Consider the following 21,205-nt stretch of genomic DNA (forward strand, 5'->3'; position numbering starts at 1 on the left):
CAAAGCAAGAGCACTAATAACTGAGATATGAGATGGTGAGAGGCTAGACAAGAGTTCCATTAATGTGGGTGGACAGACTGGAAACACTGCATCCAAAGGAAGTTATTTAGAAGGACTTACACAAAACTTCCTTAGGAAACCTATAAGAACTTCTCAATAAGAGTTCTCTTTTAGGAACATCACATGCAAGATGACTAAACGCTTGTAAGAAGTTGCCAGAGGTACAACTTTAATTTGTTGAGAGAGGCTACAAAGGACAAGGACAGCACAACACAGGGAAAAAAGCAGCAACCTGCTGAAGGTGCCTCATCAGCCTAAAGAGCACCCACAGATGAGATGATCTTAATAGGATGGAAGGTAGAGGGCTCTGTCTCCATCCATGCAAGCACACAGAAACCCAACCCACAGTCCAAGTGCATGTTCTCTCACTGAGCTCCTCTAGCCTGTTTTTAACTGCTGGAATATGAACAAGACCCAAAGCAGAGAAAATATTAAGCCAGTAACCCATGACTAAAACATCTCCCTCATCAATGTTCAGCAGACTGTGCTGCACACAGCCACAGGATCCAGTGAGGGGTGAAGATGCCACAGAGCCCAGCAGGGTCCAAGGATGATTTGTTACTGCTAAAAAGCAGACAAAACCAGGATCACAGCAACATAAAGGGCTTGTAAGAAAAACAGATAAGCCCAGATATTGCTGACCCTTCCCTTTAATATGACAGGCAGGTGAGACTTCCAGCTTACAAGACTGTCAGGATAAGAGGGAATCAAAAATACCCACTTTCAGGACACTGATTTGAGCCCAGCAGCTTTTGATCAATGACTTATACAAAATAAATTGTTGACCTTGATTTAAGTGGTGGCTGGCCAATTCCCACATCCCAAAAAGCTAGCATGAAAACTTGCCATCCTTGCTGGCTGGATCACCAAGGAGAGCAAAGACTGAATAAATTCTTAAGAGAGTTTGCCTTTCTCCCAGCTCAGCTTGCATTGGAGCTGTCCAGGCTGTCTCCTTTCTTGGGATTAGAGACTTCTGTTTCAAGAGGGTTTAATATCAGCATTCACTAGCACTAGCTGGATTTTGAAAGAAGGTTTTCAGTAGTCATTTACTGTTTCTAGCACAGAGATTGCTGGCTGGTATCTGAGTTCCCAGTCATCCTCTGCAGCACCTTACAAAAAATTGATTTAAACTGTAGAAGAAAGGGAAACAAAAGCTCAGACAGAATTTTAGAAATAGTCTCTTTGTAAGCACTGCAGCACTGCACACCACCATGCTCACACTCAGCACCAGGGAGGATTTCTACCTTCCTCTGATACTTCAGCCCACTCTGGATTGGGAAATCCATATTGCCCCATCCGAATTCTTCTCTTCATCCCTGGAGAAATGGCTTGACCGGTGTTGGAGTAGAATGGAGGGAACCCACACAGGCTGTAAGAGTGGACAAAAGAATTTTCATAACAAGGGGAGTCCTTTCAGCTTTTAAAAAGTTTTATTCAAGCTTATATTCTACTGCAGGCTGCAGGATCCCAGTGAACTATTACTTGTGAGTGCAGATTTAACAAGTTGTGTTCTCTTTCTGTTCCCCAAGTTCCTTCCCAAATACTTACAGAATATATGTGATGACACCCAATGACCACATGTCACATGATTTGTCATACTTCTCAGGACCAAGGACTTCTGGGGCTGGGAAAGATTAAAACCACAAGTAAATAAGAGTACCAGGTATTTCGCTTCATCTCCATCACCTTGTAAGTAGCAGCACACTTCAACAACAGGTACCAGAGGCATTAAAAAACCACAACTCACTGCAGGAACTGGGTAGCACTTTCAACTGACAAGATCCTAAAGGCATCTAAAGTAGCTTTAAAAAGGAGTAACAGAGCTGGAAAAATGCCCTACTCCTCACCTTGGTGTCTCTCTGCTCAAGGGAGTACTAAGATTACCAAAAAGCAGAAGGAGCTGCAGCTAAATGTGTGCAGGGAGACACTGCACTGAAAGAGGCAGGAGCATATGTTCCAGCAATCAGAATAGAAAGGCCCTACTGGAGCTGTGATAAAATTTTGAATGATACCTGAGTGGTGTGTTTAGCTCCAGCAGCTACAGGGCACTGTATTTTTCTTTGGCCTCCAGAGCATTATATTTTTTCCACTAAGTAACAAAATTAGACAGAGATACATTTAGAGGGGAATTTTTTTTTTGTCCCCTGGGGCAGGTAAACTGCCAGGGAGCTTGATTTTGTAAGGAAAATTATTCTTTAAACATATGAGCAATCATGCTGGTTTATAAAAAGGTGTTGAGAAGGGAAATGTCAGCTTGTTTATACACAAATATAAAGGCATAAAAACATACGTGTGTAAACTCTTTAACATTTTATCACTAAACTCAGCATACAAAAACACAGAAGAAGGCATCAAAAAAAGAGTATTGCTAATGTGATTATCTGCTCCCAGTGAATAAGTCTCTTTCAATACAGAAAACTATACAAACTTTTATCAGAGAAGTAATTTTTCAAACAAATTAAGTCTTTTTTCCAGCAAAGAAATTCCAAGCATGGAGTGCCCCAGTCAAACCATATGATGAATGACTATTAACTCAAGACTACAATGAGTGCATGAAGGACAGTCTGCTGTGGCATTCATTACACAGGGCTTCATCTTTGGACAAAATGAAGGAAAAATTCTGCTGTGATTAAGTCATGTTGGTTCTTTATTACTAATTTCTCAATTTGCCAGCTTAAACAAGTTTTACAGCTGAGGCAATACTCTTCTCTCTTATTGCTTTAATTTAAGCTACGGGAAGTTTAGCACAGAAATACCCAAATATCACAAAGCTCAATGCAAATAATGGCTTTTATTGCATCATTCAGAGGAAACATCAGGATTGCCTCATGTGTAATCAGAAGGAATTCCCTCTCTCTCCTTATGTACCTTCATTTGTATCTCCTGTGAAGGCATTTTCCTCTGCCACCAAGGCAGAAAGCAGGAGCATTGAACTGTACTGGAACCAGACTTTAGCTTTGGATTGGATCCCAGTTTAAATCCTGGAGGCTAACACTTCACATTGCATCCAGAATAGAAGATTTCCCACCCACTGCAAGGGAAAGAATGACTGAAACACAGAAGAAATGTGCCTTGGATAACTCACCCACATAATAAGGAGTGTAACAGGGGGTCTGCAGTGCATTTACAGTGGTTTCTTTGGCAAAGCCGAAGTCTGTGAGTTTGAGCACAGTATCTTTGTCTTTAGATGTGTAAAGCAGGTTTTCAGGCTGGAAGGCCACCAAAAGAGGATAAACAGGACAATAAAGAGATGTCTCTAATGAGCTGACAGGTCAAACCCACCACCACCATTTAGGTTTTCTTACTTCTGTCACGACCCCACCAAACACAGAGAAAGCTCCCTCCCAACAGGCAGCACTTTTCCTCAGACTAAGCACCAACATCCTTCTTAGCAAGGTTATTTGGGAGAGAAAACCACAAAACCCAGTCCAATGGGCATCCAATCTGGCTTCTTGAACCTCTCCCAGTTCCCTGCCCTTCCTGGGACTGATCTGTGTGTGACAGCAGCTGATCTGGCATCACACTGTGCCTCAAGCACCCGAGGGGCAGGACAAGGGAAATCCTCAGCCAAAGCCCCCATGAGCAACTGACACAGCCCCATCAAAATTAACTGATACAGACACAGTCCCTTTGCTGCTCCCACTCCTCTGTCTCCTGAAACCTGAGTTAATTCCACTCTGCTCCATACTCCATACAGACAGAAGTGGCATAGAGGGAAATACAAGCTTCTGTGCCCAAGAACAGGGACAACAGGATATTTCCATTATTTCCAATTAGTTCAACTTGTTTCCCAGTTTACCCCCTAGTGACACCATGATGTGTCAGCTCTCCCTCCAGCTAAACACACAAACATCTGTAGAAAATCCAGCAGCTCAGAGCTGTGGAATTGATCTGATGCCTCAGTATCATTACAAGCCCTGCTCTCCTGCACATCCCATCCCCTGCTGTGTCCCTGCACTGGAAATGCCAGAGTGCAGCGAGCTCAGCTTTGCTTGTGCTGTGCACATCAGAGCATGAACACAAAATACAGCCCTGCAAACTCTATCAAAGCCTCACAATGAGACTGGGGTTCAAACTACCTCATTAAACACTGGTAGTAACTGACATCTCCCTATTTCCCCAAATATTCACACACTTATTAAGTGGGTTAAATGCATGAAATTGATATTATTCCTCCAAGAGTTTCCCCTTTTTCTGAATGGGGTTTTGCTGTTTGGGGTTTTTGTGGGTTTTTTTGGTTTGGTTTATTTTTTTTAACAGAGGTATGATGCTGAAAGCAACTAATACCTGGCAAAGACTGCACCTAGAGGCATCTATGAGTTATAGATTCACTTGAAGGAATGCTATTTTCTTGCTAATTAATGGATTGCAAGTGGGCAGCACCTCTTTAACTAAGCATCTGACTATCATGAGATCGTTCTGCATTCCGTACACAACTGGAAGGCATTAGCACACATGAATATTCCAACCTTGGACTAGTTGCAAACTAGTGAGCAAATCCTTTCTCACACTGGCAGAGGAACAGGGACACTTTGGCCATCTGACTGCACTCCCAGAACTGTTAAAATCACTGCTGCCCAGGATTTTTCCTGCCATTAGTTCCATCCCCCAGCCCACACACCTTGAGGCCTCACCTTGACGTCTCTGTGTGCAATGTTCATGGAGTGCAGGTACTGGATGGCTGTCCCAATGTCTCTCATTATTTCAGAGGCCTCTATAAATACAATTTTAGAGAAAGGTCACATTAACATTCCCACTGAAATTCAGGGACATGCTTGGGAATGCTTATGGTTTACAAACAGCTTGCTGGAACATGGGGCAAGCATCAAGACTAGAGAAACCCTAAAATTAGCCCTAGCAGCTGTGTTTTGGGTTTGCAGGCACCAAGCCCCCGACTGCCTGGCTGCTCAGTCTCCTCCTGAGCAGGCACTGCAGCCCAACAGCTCAGACTCCTCAGGAGCTTGGAAATTCATGCTTTAATTTGCTCACCAAAAAAAGCAGCAAGAGCAAGAGCAGAGCAGGTACACAAGCAGCAACTGTTAAGAAAAGGAGCCCCAACAAGAACCTATCTCTGATTGTCCAGGACATGTCCTTGGTTGTTTGAGACAGAAATTTAACTTTCAGCTTCTAGTTCAGGGGGATGAGCTATCAGTTTTGCTAAAAATAGAGCAACATAACAATATAGTAATTTTAGGATAGGTCACATCTTAATTCCTTCCTGTCTTTATAAGTTTTTCATCAGGAGGAACAAAACCAACAGTTCTATTCAGCAAAGGCCAAACTGCCACCTTTGAAGCAATTTCAAAAATTTAACATAGCCCCAGTGGGAAATTCTAGTGGTGGAGTTACCTTGCAACAGCAGTGCTCTGGGAGTCTGGAAGGGTTCAGTTACACAGGGAGGGGTTTCAGAGAAGGGAGGAATGACATTTCCATGTGAGCATTATATCACATCTCCATTGACAGGGAAACAACAGAAACTTCAACCTGATCCTCTGGGCTCTGCATAGGCAGAACTTGTACTACAACCTGGAATCCTTTTTCACATGGCCTGAGAGTGAAACTGTACAATCTCAGACAAGGACAATCAGAATGCAGAAACATTCCTATTCGTTGGGGGAAGCCTTGCACAACCTCCTCCTTCCTGGTCCTAATGGGAAGCTGAGGCTATATAAACAGGCAGTGAACCTGGGGAATCCAGTGGCACAGGGCTCATTTACCTCAGGAAAGAATGAAGGTGGTTTTTTGTTTAACCAGGTGATTTCTGAGTAAGTATTTATGTTATGCAATGCTCTATAATGTAGAAAAGTAATGTTTTTAGTAGAATGTAGTTGCTAAAACTCATGGAATCAGTTTTCTCCCTGGAATCTGGATTTTAGAGAAGAATAAATAAAGTTTCTAAAAATGCTCATTTTCCCTGCATAAGTCTCTTATAGGACTAGAAAGGATTCACCCTAGGCTAGGAAACACACAAGAGGAAAACAGACTGGCCTCTACCCCAGACCTGCAAAATAAGTCACAGTAATTTGCAAGCTTGGGTGTGTATTTTTCTGCTTCTAATCATTTTGTCAGGCCAATAGTCACAAACACTATCACCTTACAAACATTAATGGTTTCACTCTGAGCAGAAATGAGCTCTTGTCTGCTGTGAGGGGACAAGGAGAACCATGGTCAAGCAGACCTGTGGTTCTCTGTCAATAACAAATAGCAAAGAAGATAAAAATGGCAAGACTAGTTTAGTGCAAGCTCTGTCCCTGCCTCATGGCAGGGCTTCACCCTTGCTCATTCCTCCTACAGACAGGCAGGTTTGTTTACAGTGTGGTTAATAACACTTCCTTTCAAGCAGTGCTTTAAAACCCTTGAACAGGAGATGTTTCATCAGATGTGATTTGCTCATTACACTCATGACCCAGCAGTGTGCAGTGATGCTGCTTGAGGGACAGCCAGGGAGAGATCCCAGCAGGAGCTGCACTGATCACAGCAGAGGTGCTCTGGCACAGGACCAGGAATCAGAGCAACAGACACTCTCGTGGTACAGAAATGAAAAAGCTGAGCAGATTTGTAGAAAGATTTTTCTCTAAACCATCCACATTTTACCTGAACTTGGCCAATTCTCATAATTCCTGGTTCTCAGGAACTTTTCAAAATCACTCTTCACACACAGTGGGATAAATAACAATAATAACAACAACAAACACCACCACAGATAAAATCAAAGAAAAATTCCTAAAAGGAAACAGGGGACAGAGAAATGGAGAAGAAAGAAAAAAAAATCTTTCACAAACTTTAAAATTGAACTTGCAATGTTTTACCTCTCTCAGTGAAAGCTTGGTCTCCTCTCTCCTGGATCCTGCTAAACAGCTCTCCTCCTTCCATGCTGAAACAAAGAACACAAAAACCCCCACCTTATGTTAGCAGAAAGGACAAAATTAACACCTGCCTGTGCATCCATATAATCTCATGGAACCACAGCAGGAACAGATAAATATTACAATCTGCCTCCTATGTCAGTGCTTCCTGAACATCACACTCACTCACATCAATGCAGAAAGCCATTCTAATATGGCATAAATAGAAAACAAAATAAGACCAGGGAGTTTTGATGCTTTCAGTTTAATGTACCCTGTCACAGGGAATATGACACACAAAGATGGGAAGTCAGATATGCTGGCACTGGAAGGCTGACAATAATCTTATTTCATGTAAAGGGTGGAGAGGAAGAAAAAAAAGAAGCAAAGACACCTAAAAGAATTATTAATTTGTCCTCAGTGAAAAGGACAATAACTGTGGTATTGGAGACTAGGGAGAGAATAGGGGAAGTTAGAGTCAAAATAGCTACAACAAGACAGATCACATTGGATCATTGGATTTACATCTGAACTTGGAAGCTGATCACAACCAAAGCACAATGTATTGGTAGAGACATCTTTCAAAGGTGTTTTAATCAGTCAATGATTTAATGAGGACAATTGCTATGGAGCACAATGAAAGTTTATTTTCTGATAAAGGTTCCTCATTCTTCCAGCACACAGGATGGCTGGAGCAGCTGCACATTTCCTTATCAGTTCCATAAAGGGAACAAGACATTTCCTGTGCAAACCAAAATTGTGCTGCTGAGAAATCTCCCAAGTGCCACCTAAGTCAACACATTCTCCTACTCCCTCCATCCCTCCAAGGCAGTGCCTGGTCCATACCATTCCATGACAATGAGCAGGCATCTCTTTCCATTATGGATGTTCTCGTACACATCCAGGACGTGGACAATGTGAGGGCACCCCGAGGCTCGCCAGTGATACTCCACTTCCTGCCGGGCCTTGGGGCTGTCGTACAGGAGCTGTGGAGGAAGAGCAGAGAGCAAAGTCAGCGAGGCACCATGGCCCTGCCAGCAACTGGCACCAACGTGCTCTGGGGCTCAGAGATGAGCTCCAGGTGAGAAAACCTTCTCCAGCCAAAGGATGAGAATCCATCGTGACATTTTCACCTTCTCTGGGCTGTCCAACTTGTTAGACTGAGAAATACAGGAACAATTGGTCCCTTAGAGCTGGAAGGGCCCTGAATGACAGTGAGGAGGGATTTTGAATCTGAGATGGAGACAGGTCTATCTTAGCCACTTCTGGATAGGAAACAGCAAATTTTTCTTATGTGTTTGCAAAACTTTTAAACAGAGAATCCCCCTGCTAAGGACAATAACTCTCCCACCTGCCCCCAGATGCTGGGAGAAGAGACTTCCAGGTGGGAGCAGTGCAAATCCTGTAAGTAAAGTGAGATTTGAAACAATTAGGTCTTTTACTCATTACTCTGAATGTACTTCTTAAATACAACACATACTTCTGACCCCACCAAGGTAAGAAAGGCACCTTTGGCTATATAGATGCTTGAACTTTTTTCTGTCACATGCAAGGCCAGTTTATTTTAAAGTCACTGATCTCTAGAAGGGCAGCAAGCTCTCATCCTTCCTGATCCTGCAGCCCCTGCACAGGAAGTGTGTCCCCTCCTGGCTGAAGCACTGCTCTGTACCTGACACCACAGCTGAGCTCTGTGCAGTAGGGGCACATTGCTGAATCGTGCCTGCTCCTCTCTGCCTCAGCTCTCCTGACACCACTAACACTTTGTGACAGAGACTCCCTTTCCTGCACATTTGTACAGCTCCTGCACAATGCAGCTGTGGTCTGAGTTTGGTATGGTATGCCCTATGGAAATAATCATGGTGATGATGGAGCAGCAACAAAACTGATGCTATATAAAGCATCGTTAAATGTAGTGAAATAGAATGAAAAACAAGCAAAGAACAACCACCTCTGATGTATTTATGTTACAAAAGGCCCACAACAACTGTTTTCAGACAGGCAAATAAAAAGTATCATTAATGACTATTAGGCCTTAGCCTGAAGCTCTTTCCACTCACATTTGCTATTAGGTTCCAGTGAAAACACAACTGCATGATAATTGCTGAAAACAAGAATTAACATGTAACCTGTCATTAGGGACCTATGAATCAGAGCAGAAAAATATTTCCATCCAATAGCCAAGTTAAGCCACAAAGAGTGTCACAGGCACCTTCAATACAGGCAAACACATTTTTGAAAGGTCACAGGAAGGAAGATGCAAATTCTGTTTTTCAATACAGACAATTTACATCACTGGGTAAAAAAATCTTACACCTCTTTGCTGCTTCAGGATCCCTTTCAGCAGAGCAGACACAGTAATGTGGCAGGAAAGGCCTGTAGCCCTTCATACAATGCTGGGGAAGGGCTTGGGAATGACTGGAAGGAGGGTAAGCTTGTCTTCCAGGCTGGGAACAGGAAAAGGGTGACAAGTGCTCCTCTGCTGAGGGCACATCTTGGTTTTTCTGTGAAGCACAGGACGGCTGCAGGAGGGGACAAGGGGGCTCAGGAGGGAGCTGGCCCTGCAGCTGAGTGTGCAGCTACACCGTGCCCACCCCGGGCCCCTCAGGCGGGCTCCAAAGCTCCCACATGGCACCAGATCCCAGCAGAGCCGGGGGCTGCAGGAGCTCTCTGGCCAGGTCACTGCCCTGGCAGCCAAGCTCCTTCTGCAGGGCTGGCATTCTGCACCCAGAGCACGCCCTTTTGGGATCACTGTCTGCCTCTTCCTTCCTGCTCCAGCCTGCTCTGGCCTCATTTCCAACAGAAAGAACTTCCTAAAGAGAGAGATGGCTCCAATTTGGACAAAGAGCCCACTAGTGAGTCCAAGTGTGCTTGCTTTGCTCCTTTCAGCCACAGCCCATTCAGCAGCCTTTCCTTCACAGCCTCTGTGCTCTAGCTCAGTAGGACTGTCCATCAGAATTTTCCCCTCTGCCCTTCTGAGTTTGGGCTGCTGCCTAGAGGTCTCTTCAAAAGTTCATTAAATTATGTGTGCCACAAGAAAGCCCAAACAGCCTCAGGACTAACCAGGCCATACAGTGTTCATTGTTTGGATATTACTGGATTAATGCCACCTCTGAGCAGGACGCTTCCAAAGCTTCTCCTCTACCCTGTGCTACTGATCAGACATCCCATTCTCTATACTAATAAAGCTGCACTATCATCTGTGTCTGTTGTGCTTGCACAGTGCACAGGGATGCTATTTTCCAGGTTTGTACCAAGTGAAAATTGTTTAAAGAATTCAACTCTCCCTCTCTGAAGAGTTTTTACAAGCATTTGGATGCACACAAGGATGCTGTAGTTTCTTTTCTCCACACTTCAAGTAAGTTTTGTACACTTCGTGCCAAGATTGAATGCACTCATGTCAAGATGACACCTGGAGGAGCAGAGAAAGCGAAATTCAAAAATAAAGAGCACATACACATACCAAGTAACATCTGATGTACCAACCAACTGTTAACCTTTGGATTTCTCTTCTGAACTTGAAAAATAAATTATATCTTCTCTTTTTGTCTAAAACTGGAAGGCAGAACTGTACCTTTTAAGACATTTTAGAGACACAGACACTTGTAAAATGAAAGCCATGTAGGGTTGAAAGCACCCATTTCTGCAAAATTTAGGTGACAATTTAGAAACACAGTCTAAATTTTAGACTTGTGATTAAATATCACAAACTTGCAAAGAACCTAAATGGATATTCTGCCATCTTCCTGAGCCCAAAGAGCAACTGTTCTTCTATTGCTGCAATAGCTTTGATAGGAATTCAGCCAGGTTCCCTGACATTGCACAAAAGTGCAGAAGCACTTGTGAACACACCCAGAACTTCAGATCAGTTTTCCAGTGGTTTGAGGGAAGAGCAGCTTTGCCCTTAGGAGCCCCCAGTCACTGCCCTGAAGTTCCCTCAGGGCTCAGCTGAGTCACAGCATGTCACGATAGGCTGTGGGCAGGATCATGGACCAGCCCAATTTCAAAAGCACAAACACCCCAAGAGAAATGCTTCATCTCCCAGTTTCTCATGAGAGCAGATGACACAAAGCACAGCAGCCTTTGCACAGCTCCATGAGCGTGTGGTCAGACAATACAGTTTGCAGCAGGAGCTGCTCAGTATAAACTGGAGTTTTGCTAGCTCAGCATCACCAAAGCACTGCCTAAAAGCAGCAGATGAAACAGGGAGGTCACCAAAACCAGGGGTGATGGATAGAAGATAAAGTACAGGATGTGATCCACACAACTGTCCTCAATATCTGAAAAAGCTGAAGAGGGAAAAGAGCAGCACAGAGGGAGTGCTCAGCCTGTTCCTGAGGAACAAGAGGGCAGATGCCAGCAGACACTCCAGGATGTGCTGCCAGTTCAGGGCCTGGGCAGGGCAGGGGGCCTGAACTCTTATTCTGGGGCATTGGCCTAGCTGGGGTTGGGGAGCACCTGCCAAACAAATTCTAAACTGCAGTTTGGAAGGCTGGCTCTGTGGAATTTCTTCCTGTGCAGAACTACTTGATAAAAAGGAAAGAAAAAAAGGGGGGGAAAAAAAAGTGACACAGTATCTTCTAATAGCCTTTCCATTGATTGAGTGTGGTATACACAAGGAAGGACAGCAGGAGTCCTCATGCCTTAATGGTCTGATCTATACAGGAAATAACCTCAGGGCTCCAGGGAGTGGCAAGTGATCTTCTGGACACTGAAACTGTAACAACTGAGAGGGGAGATATCGTGGGCATGGGTAGGGAACAGGCTGAGGACAGGAAACAACCACTTCTCAGTACTTTCTCTTTAATATGCACTGCCAGATTACACAAGATTCCTGTCAAACCTGCTCTCTGCTCCTTACATAGAGATTAAGACCTCCACTATGTTTTTTTTTATTTGTTTTAAACTTCAGCAGTTCTTCCTAGTTCCAAACAGGAGCTGTGCTTGGATTAGAAGTGTTACAGGCTGAGTTCTCATCTACTCCATGTGCTACAATAAAGCAGCATCTGACACTGCAACCATGTCTTTCTTATATGCTCCAGTTTCAGAATCTGAATTCCCCTTCACAAAACAATCAGTTTTATAATCTCTGTGCTATCTTCCTCACAGGAAGGCTTCCCATTATTAAAGAAATGGAACCTGCAGAAATTTTCAGTCCTAAGGGTCCTCAGCATGCAATACTGACATATAGGCACTTATATCTAGCTTATTTATGTCTCTAGCTGGGAAATAAAAGGTCTAAGGGGCTAAATGTAGGGGCTTTTTTGCTTGCTTTCCTCTTTGTGTCTGGCTGTTACAAAAATGCTGAGTCCTACAAATAAGCCTTGGGAACTGAATGCACACTGATGCACAGAACCTGACACCATTTGCAGCAGAGCAGTTCCTCCAGTCATTCTTTATTCAAGGGGGTAGATGGCAAAAAGAGGCTTGGATAATGTTTCTTTCATCCCCTCCCTCCCCTATGCCACTAAAAGAAAAGGGGAAAAAAAAAAAAGGAAAATAAAAAGAGCTATCGCTATGGCTTTGAACGTTTTGTCTTTTATTACATCCTGATTATTTCCAATATATCTTCCAATTCAATGTTAACAATCTTTATCTGTTTCCAGATCTCTTCAGAAGGGATAAAGCCATTCTTTGTGTTAGAGCAGCCAAGGAGCTGAAATGATCAAGGTTTCCTTCCTCACGCATCAGCGGTGTGTGCCTGCAATGGCAGCAAGTGGGAATCCACTCCTGCAAGTCTCCAAGAGAGCACCCATTCTGTTCTTTAAAATGAAAACAATACAACACACTTCTGCTGGAATTATTTAGTCCTGAAGCATCAGTCTAAGGGCTAAAACCAGGGCAGGCACAGGCAGAGAGTCATCTGTAAACTTTCCACTTTTCTGCTGTTATTTCAAATCCAGCTTAGGCTGTTGGAAATTAAACCCGCTTGGAGGCTTCCTTGAAACAAACTGTCACCCCAATTCCTGCAGAGCTGTCCAAGCTGCCACCACAGCTGGCATTCCCTGGCCTCTCCATGGGGCTCAGACAGACAGCCATTCCCAAAGGTGGGCTTCTCCAAGCTAATAATAGGAGCAACAGTGGAGTAGAACAATTTTCCATCACGCCTGTCTGTGGTATGGAATCCTTTCCCTCACCTACTGAGTGCCAGGGCTGTACTGCCTGCACTGAAGGGCCTTTCTCTGCCCACCTCTTCCAGTCTCCACTCAGCTAATCCTGGAAATGGCAGAAGCTGCGGCAGATCTTTGGGGCTTTGCCAGCACAAACCAAAGTGCAAAGGGCTTCAGGAGGATTCTCTGCACGTGGAGTCAGAGCCACGCTGAAATCAGCTCCCTTCAAATTCCTGACACACATGTTTTAAAGGGAAAACAGGAGAAAAGACTGGAATGGACAAAGAGAAAAAGAACAGTTTAACAGAGAGATTTTTCTTTTTTTCCCTAAGAGTTTGAGGTCTGGATGTACAGAAAGTCTGCTGAAGAACTTTGCTCACTCCTGTTTCTTCATCCCTAGAGAGCACACACCACATAAATATTATTTTGCTCCAAGCCTCTCTCCTGCAGTGAATCAACCAGGTCTCTCAAAAATAACTTTGGTGTGGTTTCTGAATTTTATTTATTGTAGCAGTACTTGAGTCACCACCAGGCACTCGCTATGACTCTACAACCTGAGGTAAATAAATGAGACATAGCACTATTAATGCTCTAATTACACATGCAACTAGCCATTCACTCTGCAAAGGTCAGCTGTCTTTGCTCATAAATGTTAGTGGGGATACAGGGAATGATGTTGAAATGGCAAGGCTGGGGGCCAGGATACATTTCAAAGGTATCCCCTTGCACATGTGAGGTTGACATAAAAGGAAGCACAAAAATGAGCCAAAATGCCCACAAAGAAAAGTGACTTCCCTGATACTCTGATAATCTTACATGAATGTATTTGAACTGCAGTGCCAAATATATGAAACTGTACATTCAATACCATGGGCTATACAGAGATTTAAATAAAAAGCATGCCTTGTATTTGGCTAGAACCATAATATTACTTTGTATTTTAATACTGTGCTTGTTCTGTGTGGATGGAAAAATATTCCTACTGGCATTGTAAGATTCCAGCTATTCTCAGTTGTGACAGGATACAAACCAGCTGCATGTGGCTTCTGTTGTATTCAAAACACTGCAAATGGATTTTAGAAGCAAAATAAATCACCAACAGTTACTAACATGCTGCTACCAGACAGGAACAGCCTCAAACACTTGTTTATACAAGAATGCCTAGAAATCAGCTCCTCTCTCTACCTTCTGATGACAATTTCTACCACAAAATGCTGTTTAGCCAGCACTGATAACTGCATTCAACACCTGCAGTCAATATTCAGCAGCTGGGGAGACCTGCTGTAAAACCCTTTCCAAAACCCAGACATGCTAATCTGTGATTAAAATAAAATAATCTCTAGCTTTGCCACTATTTTCACTCTTCCTAAATTTCCAAACTGATGAAAAGGAAACCTAAAATCCCAGCTGAAAATGATGACATTTCTTACTTTGTAATTTTACTCAAGTGTCTGGTATGAGGTTTGCCTTTGAAAAGGGAAAGGAAAAAAGAGGAGAAAAAGAAAAAACCTCACCCCTCAACACAGACTTCACTCCTGCCAGCCATGAGTTAATAAATTCTGATAACAAGGAGTCAGCTGACTTGGCTTCAGTAATTTATACAACTCAATCCTTGGTGAGCAAAATGAATGGACCTTGCTTGTGAAACTTCACTGTGTAAGAAAATTGCAGCAGTACAAAATACTGTGGCACTTCCTCACATCTTCAGCCAATCAAACTTTCCCTCTGCTATGACTTTAGCTATTCATAGAACACTGAAGTAAATTCAACACTACAGTCTTGATTTTCCAGATGTCTAAGATCTTTATGCTTTGAATCAAAGCAAATAAAGGATCACTTAAAACTTGGAGATGAACCCTACAGCAAAGAGTTTTGACACCTGCCAGAGTGAAATCTCCCACACTGAGGACACATCCTGCCTGTCCAGGACTCAGAGTTGTCTTGGGGCCAGTCTGAGACTGAGACACAGCTTTCCACAAGAACTACGGCCATCACAAAAACCTCTTTCTATTTTCTGAAGTGCCAGTTGTATTTCCTTACCTTTGATGTTCTTCTGTGCAACGACTGTGATGCAGCAACACCTCCAGAATATACCAGCAGTTTTTGTGGCCATGAAATGGGCAGGAACAGTTTCTAAACTCCATTTAAACCATCCCTAATGCTCCCTCCTCCCAATAATGTTATCCCATGCCATTTCTGTTATATTTTGCTATATTTTTGTCTTACACCTCTGTTTTTTTTTTTTAATAAAGCAAAAACTCCTTTACAACATATCTAACTAGTAGGGATATTCTACACATGATTTCCACAGAAAGAAGGGAAAAGAGAAAATATAGATGTTATTCTGGGTGCTCTAATTTCAGTTCTAACTGCCATGAAAATCACCTGTACTGCTGTGTGGGACAGCAGGGCAATGACACCAACATTAGTAAACCATGGCACAGCTTTGCTGGAGCAGGATGTGGCAGAAGGCACTGAGAAGATCTAAGTCTGATGCTCTCTTTCCTAGCCTTTGCTCTAATCAGCAGTATGAAAATTAATACAGATGTGATAATAATAAACAAGGTAAAAGCAGAAATTAGGAACATGTTTAATCTCATTAATCACAGATAACAGTAGCTCTGAGAGAAACTAGAGCTGCCCCCCAGCCTTTCTCTGTATTTTTTGCATGTGTGACTACAGTCATGAAGATGAAATCACTCAGGAACTCCCAGGAAGGCCTTGACAGAGGCTCTCTGGGTTGCCTGCCAGATTCCTGCTGTGGCTGTTTGCCACAGCAAATTTCTTTTCACCCTTCTCTGCACACCAGCCCCATTTTGGGACAGCTGACACCTCAATGAGCTTCCCCCCACACCTGCAGCTCTGTGCTCCTCCACAGCCCCATCATTTGGCAGAGAAATTCAGAACAAAGATACTGTCCTGTCATACCACTGCCCACACACCTAAACTCCCTTTTAGCTGACTTCCCGTCCCCTTCCACATGAATTTCAGGCTGCCATCCATGCATGCAAAGCTTGGCAATGTGCCACCCCAGGCCAGCTCTTTCTCAGAGCTTTTCTTCCTCGACTTCTCCTTCCTCTACACCCACATTTGTGCATTCTGTCGCATGACCAAGCAGTGTCTCTCTCCTGCTGCACTGTCTGTCTCAAGTACTCCTAAATCATCCAAAGGACCCAGAAATAAAACTCTCAAAACTCCCTTCTCCCATTCCATGGGGCTCATCTACTTTGTTTAGGCATTATCTTAAGGGGAGACTTGCTAAATCCCCGACATGGGTGGCACTGACAGCAGCTCCACGTCACGTCTCTGGCAGCAGAGATACCGAGATCTGACCCAGTTCTTGGGAAGCTGACTGGAGTGACTCTGGCCAGCACAACATCAAACACTCAATCCTAAAAGCTGTCACCTGTGGCAACTTAACTCCTCTGCAAAAATAAAGCAAAGCCCTAAAGCCTTCAGCAAGGACACCTGTAAGATTTCTTTAGTGCTTCAAATCACTGCTCCATGTTTTCACACTCGTGCCTGTGCAAGCTCTGCCGTCGGCATTTTCAAGCAAAGATCTGTATCTGTTTCTAAGGCACAACTCAGTACACAGCTCTGTGGATGGAAGCTTAATGGTCCTCCAGGCATAAAGATCCCTGGAACTGCTTGTTGTGTACAGCCACGACATGACAGAATAGTGTGACTGTGAACAGAAACAAAACTCTGCGGCATTCAGCAGAGCTAGAAATGCAAAGGAAGCCATTAAGAGAAAAAGTAGATTGTTCTCCCAAGAGTTCTTGTCCTTATTTTGTGTGAATATATGTTCTAAAGCTAAGTAAACCAGTACACAGGAAAAGCAAGGAAAGAAAAGAAAAATACTCCAGGGGGAGGGGGAATTCAACAGATGGAATCAACACAGGCAAGTGACACTGCAGTAAAACTGTAATTTATGTTACAATTCTCATTGATGGCTTTTGCTGGGTGCACTGGCTCAGCCACCTCTGGTTACAGCTCTGCTTTGTCACAATGGCAGCAGAATCCAGCACGACTCTCCTTTCAAGCCCCATAGCACACTCCTGGAGCAGCTAAAGCCTTGCAGAACTCATTACTTGATTAAGTACTCTTTAATATCCACAATGCTGGAAAACACTTCTTGGAACGCAGCTGGGATCTGCCAGTTCATACAAAGCCATAAAGTCCTTCACACTTCCCTTCAGAAACCTTAAACACCCTGCCAGCCACCATTAATTAAGATCCCCATACCAGGTATATGCCCCAAGCTCCTAATCCACAGCCTCCTGACCACAGCTCCCCTTCTCCATCCAAACCTGGCATCTGCCCAGCCCATCCAGGCTCCCACCCTGCCCATCTGAGAACCCAGTCCCTGGAGACTCTCCTGGAATAGCTGAGAACTCCTGTTCCTGGTGAGTCACAGCTCCCAGCTACTCCAGGCAAGCAGACTTTATTTCCCCAGTCATCCCGAGGGAAGGGAATATCTTTCCATTGTGCTGCTCACTTTATTTCAGTTTTTAGCCACCTTGTCTACTCTAAAGATTTTCCCTGTCCCAGGATATACTGTGGAGTGAGAGGTGTGAGCAGAGGGCTCCTTCCCCAACATTCATGTCCCATTTTTTGACAGAGGTTAGAGAGGAATGGCCCATGGTCCCTACAACCAGCTGACAGGAAGCAGTTGGACACTACAAAGGTAGAGCAGAGCAGGAGCAGCTTAAATGGAAGGGTGGTTTTTTGCCAAAATCAAGAGCATTTCCTTCCCATTCCTGAATATTTTCCTCTCTCCTCCTGCCTTGTGTTGGCTGCCTCATGACTGTACATGAAAAAGGAAGAGGAGGAGGATCTCAGGAATATTTGGAAGTCTGATGTTTTGATGTCTCGTCTAAAGCAGCACCATGCTGAGAGGACTGCACAGGGGTCAGAAAAATGAGATGTAGCAAAAGCACTGATGAAAAACAAGAATCATTCCAGGAATTACATCCTTTTCATGTTTCCAAGCTGAAGCATATCCATCTCCCTTTCTTAAGGCACTGTCCTTCCCCTCCTCTCCCTGCAGCAGTAGCTGCCTGTGCTACACTGCAATGTTGGCTCACTTCCACAAGTCAGCATGTCTGAGAGAGAGTCTGGGTTGAGGCAGGGGGAGGAGGCAGTGACAAAGCTGGGGCAACAGAAAACAGACTCAGGAGCCACCTGCCTGCTTCCAGCTAGCATCAATACCCTGGAAACAGCTGCCCCATGGAAGTGTTCCTGACTCCTGAGGTGATGCATTCACAGAGGCAATGTGTGGTCATTGAGTCTCACTCTCCTGGATGTGACCCACCAGGGAACAGGAAAACATCCCTGCACTGAAGCCATGCTAACAGGAAAACAGATTGTCCAAGCATGCAGCTGCTGCTCCCTCCACAGAGCTGCTCCAACACTTCACAGCAGGCAGTGGCAAGGGGAGAAGGCACTCAGCCATGATGTTCTTCCCTCTGCCTGGGAAGACAGATCCCCAGGTGGAGACTGCAAGGGTAAGGGGAATTTGCAGATTTTGAACATCATGCCACACCCCAGAAGATGTGGATGACACCTGCTTAATATGCAGGATTTTGTCCAACACCTGTCAGGTGGTGGTAATTTCAACTTCCATGAGCTAATCCAAAAATGCTTTATGTCTATTTATATATGGCCATATAACACTCTCCCAAGCAGGGGCTGCTTTGAAAACCTTTAGAAATCATCTCTTGATCCATCTTCACCATTTCATAACCAAGGGAGGGGGTCATTTGTTTGTAAATTTTGACACATTTGACCCTCCTGCCCCCCACTGCTCTCTAATGGGAGTTACAAGGACTGCTCACAACCAGCAGCAGACCACCTCCAAAGAGCATCCCAGTGTCCCTGCCACCACAGGCTTCTCCACGCCCCGAGCTCTGCTGTGGGTGAGGGAGGAGAACCCCTGAAGGTCTAGGGAAAGAACATCAAGACAGTGATGCATTGTTCTCATCACACAGCTCTGCAGGGCGAGCTCAACCAGGTCATCAAACGCCATTCCTTTCAAAACACTTCTTAATACTAAATGATGATATCAACTACTGCAGGAGCTGGAGACATTTTTCAAACCTTACTGCATTAAAACTCAAAACTCCTGAAGTCTCAGTTTCTTCTTAGAAGTGACTATTCCAAACTAAGAGGCTGTGATATTTTGAACATGGGGGGTACTCTGCCAGAATTCATAATTATCACTATCTGTATTTCTAACTGCAAGATTAGAACTATTTTAGTCAAACCTAGAAGTTTCCACATGAAAATCTACAGCAGATTGGTAGAAAAGCATTCATAGGACCTGGACAGAACCACCATGAAAAACCACCAAGTGACCCTGGAATCCAGATCAGATAATGCAAAAATTCCTATTAAGTCTGGCTGCAGAAATCTCCTTGCAGACCCTTGCTCTGCCTGAACTAGGTAAGGGTCTTCCACTTCAGTACCTGAGTCCTTCCAGCTCTTACAGACAACTCTTTGCATGCCTGCAGTGTGCAGTGCCTCCCAGTTTTCACACCTGAAACACAAGCTGGCAAAACAGGGACACAGCCCTGAATTCCTCGGAGCCCAGCTGAGGGGGAACCAATGCCTATTTTGGGAAGGGTATGGCTATTCCCACTTCTTGTGAGGAGTTTTAAAATTTCCTGGGTGTCTCTTAGTGCAGGGGATACAAATTGTTGTATTTGATAAAGTTTTCATGAAATCACAGTATCATTTTCTGCTCAGTTTTAAGTGAGGTATTTCCAAAACCAATTGTCACACAACAAAAGAAAAGGTGAGCCTTAGCAAGAAAACCTCCTCAGGGATACATGGATTCATTACAGGGTGAGGGGGATTCAGAGGAGAGCCTGTAAAAGGAAGATACCCCCAAGGCAAGTTTCTTGAGAGTGGCAGAAGCAGAGAGCTGCACCCAGGACTCTCAGGGGATGCCAGGCCAGAGCTGCATTTACTTTCTAGATTATACACTGCCACAGCAAGAACTACTGCAAAAACACTCCTGCTGCTTCCCAAAGGACTGTTACAGAAATATCTGTTTCACTCACGTATCCCAGGGAACCTTCTCTGAAAGGACCACAAGAACTTGGGATTTGGAATGTGAAAGTGAAGCCTCTTCATAACTCTGTAACGTGCTTACCCAGGCAATTTCTAATAAAGGGTGATTCAGCCTCTGAATCAGAAAGAAAAATTATCTTGCCCGTTGAGAAAGATGGAATAAGGTTTGGCTGCAGGAGCAGGACTGAAGTCTGGATGCTTAACTCAAATGACTAAGTGCCTATTTTCCACGACCCAAATTCTGGCTAACCCAGAATAGCACCAAACCCTCAAACCAAAAAAGAAAATAATGTTATAAAAAATAAAGTTTCATCTTCAAATTAGCAATGATTTAGAGAAACTAAAAATGAAACAGAAACCAATCCAATAATGTGAATCAAGTGAAGTGAGCCACAGAGCCTGCCATGCTCTTTTAGACACGTCTGGAAACTTGAAATTTTACATTTACCACAACCCCACCTCCTGCTCTGCCCAAAAAAGGTCTGGCTGCAACTTTTAAAGCTGCACTGTGCCCATGTTTTGGAAGTTGTAAATCAATTCTCCCCACCTTTGAGCTCTGTTCAACTCTGCAGGCCTTGGCCTTGAATTCCTGGCTGTTTTGCAATGTGTGCAATAACTTTATTCTCCTGGATACAACCACACAGTTGTCTTACATACCTTGCAAGAGGTACAAAGTCAAACAGATATCTGGCAGAAGAAAAAGAAATATATTTAAATCCCAGTGCTCTCTGGCACTTGAAAGGTGAAATTTAAAGGTTGCATTCTGCAGAGATAGCATCAAATGTAAATATTACAGATTTATAAATAGTCTATAGTGTTGCACATTCTTGCAATATTTTTCAGTCCAGATTTCATCTAGGCCACATATGATAACATTATCTCCTTTGACTATGCAAACCTTCCAAAACACATTTGTTCTTGCCTGTCCTAAAATCCAGGGCACACAGTCAATAGTCACATTCCTCACCCTATCTTTCCCATCTCCACGCTCTTTGCCTGTTAATACTGTCACCATAGATTTTCTTATTATCAATAATCTCTTGTGTTCAGTGGGGATTTATTATTTATTGTGCCTTTAGCTCAGACATCTTGTTTCCAAGTCTTTATTATTTGGGTAAA

General features: G+C 43.8%; 1 protein-coding gene and 1 long non-coding RNA gene across 4 annotated transcripts in view; one reads left to right on the forward strand and one right to left on the reverse strand.

Moving 5' to 3' along the window:
- Nucleotides 1–21,205, reverse strand: part of MAPKAPK3 (MAPK activated protein kinase 3) — a 115,122-nt gene that overhangs the window by 6,370 nt on the left and 87,547 nt on the right. For all 3 annotated transcript variants that reach the window (XM_064432356.1, XM_064432354.1, XM_064432355.1), the window contains exons 3-8: nucleotides 7,752–7,891; nucleotides 6,870–6,934; nucleotides 4,695–4,774; nucleotides 3,146–3,269; nucleotides 1,609–1,684; nucleotides 1,305–1,429 (exon numbers count right to left, since the gene is read on the reverse strand). In XM_064432356.1, the coding sequence (XP_064288426.1) occupies nucleotides 1,305–1,429; nucleotides 1,609–1,684; nucleotides 3,146–3,269; nucleotides 4,695–4,774; nucleotides 6,870–6,934; nucleotides 7,752–7,891 (610 nt within the window). The remainder of the gene's footprint in view (nucleotides 1–1,304; nucleotides 1,430–1,608; nucleotides 1,685–3,145; nucleotides 3,270–4,694; nucleotides 4,775–6,869; nucleotides 6,935–7,751; nucleotides 7,892–21,205) is intronic.
- Nucleotides 16,764–18,167, forward strand: LOC135307356 (uncharacterized). Its single transcript, XR_010368059.1, has 3 exons — nucleotides 16,764–17,418; nucleotides 17,634–17,699; nucleotides 17,835–18,167. It is a non-coding gene; the product is annotated as an uncharacterized LOC135307356 (long non-coding RNA).

This window comes from Passer domesticus, chromosome 9, assembly GCF_036417665.1.
Source record: "Passer domesticus isolate bPasDom1 chromosome 9, bPasDom1.hap1, whole genome shotgun sequence".
NCBI classification, from domain to species: Eukaryota; Metazoa; Chordata; class Aves; order Passeriformes; family Passeridae; genus Passer; species Passer domesticus.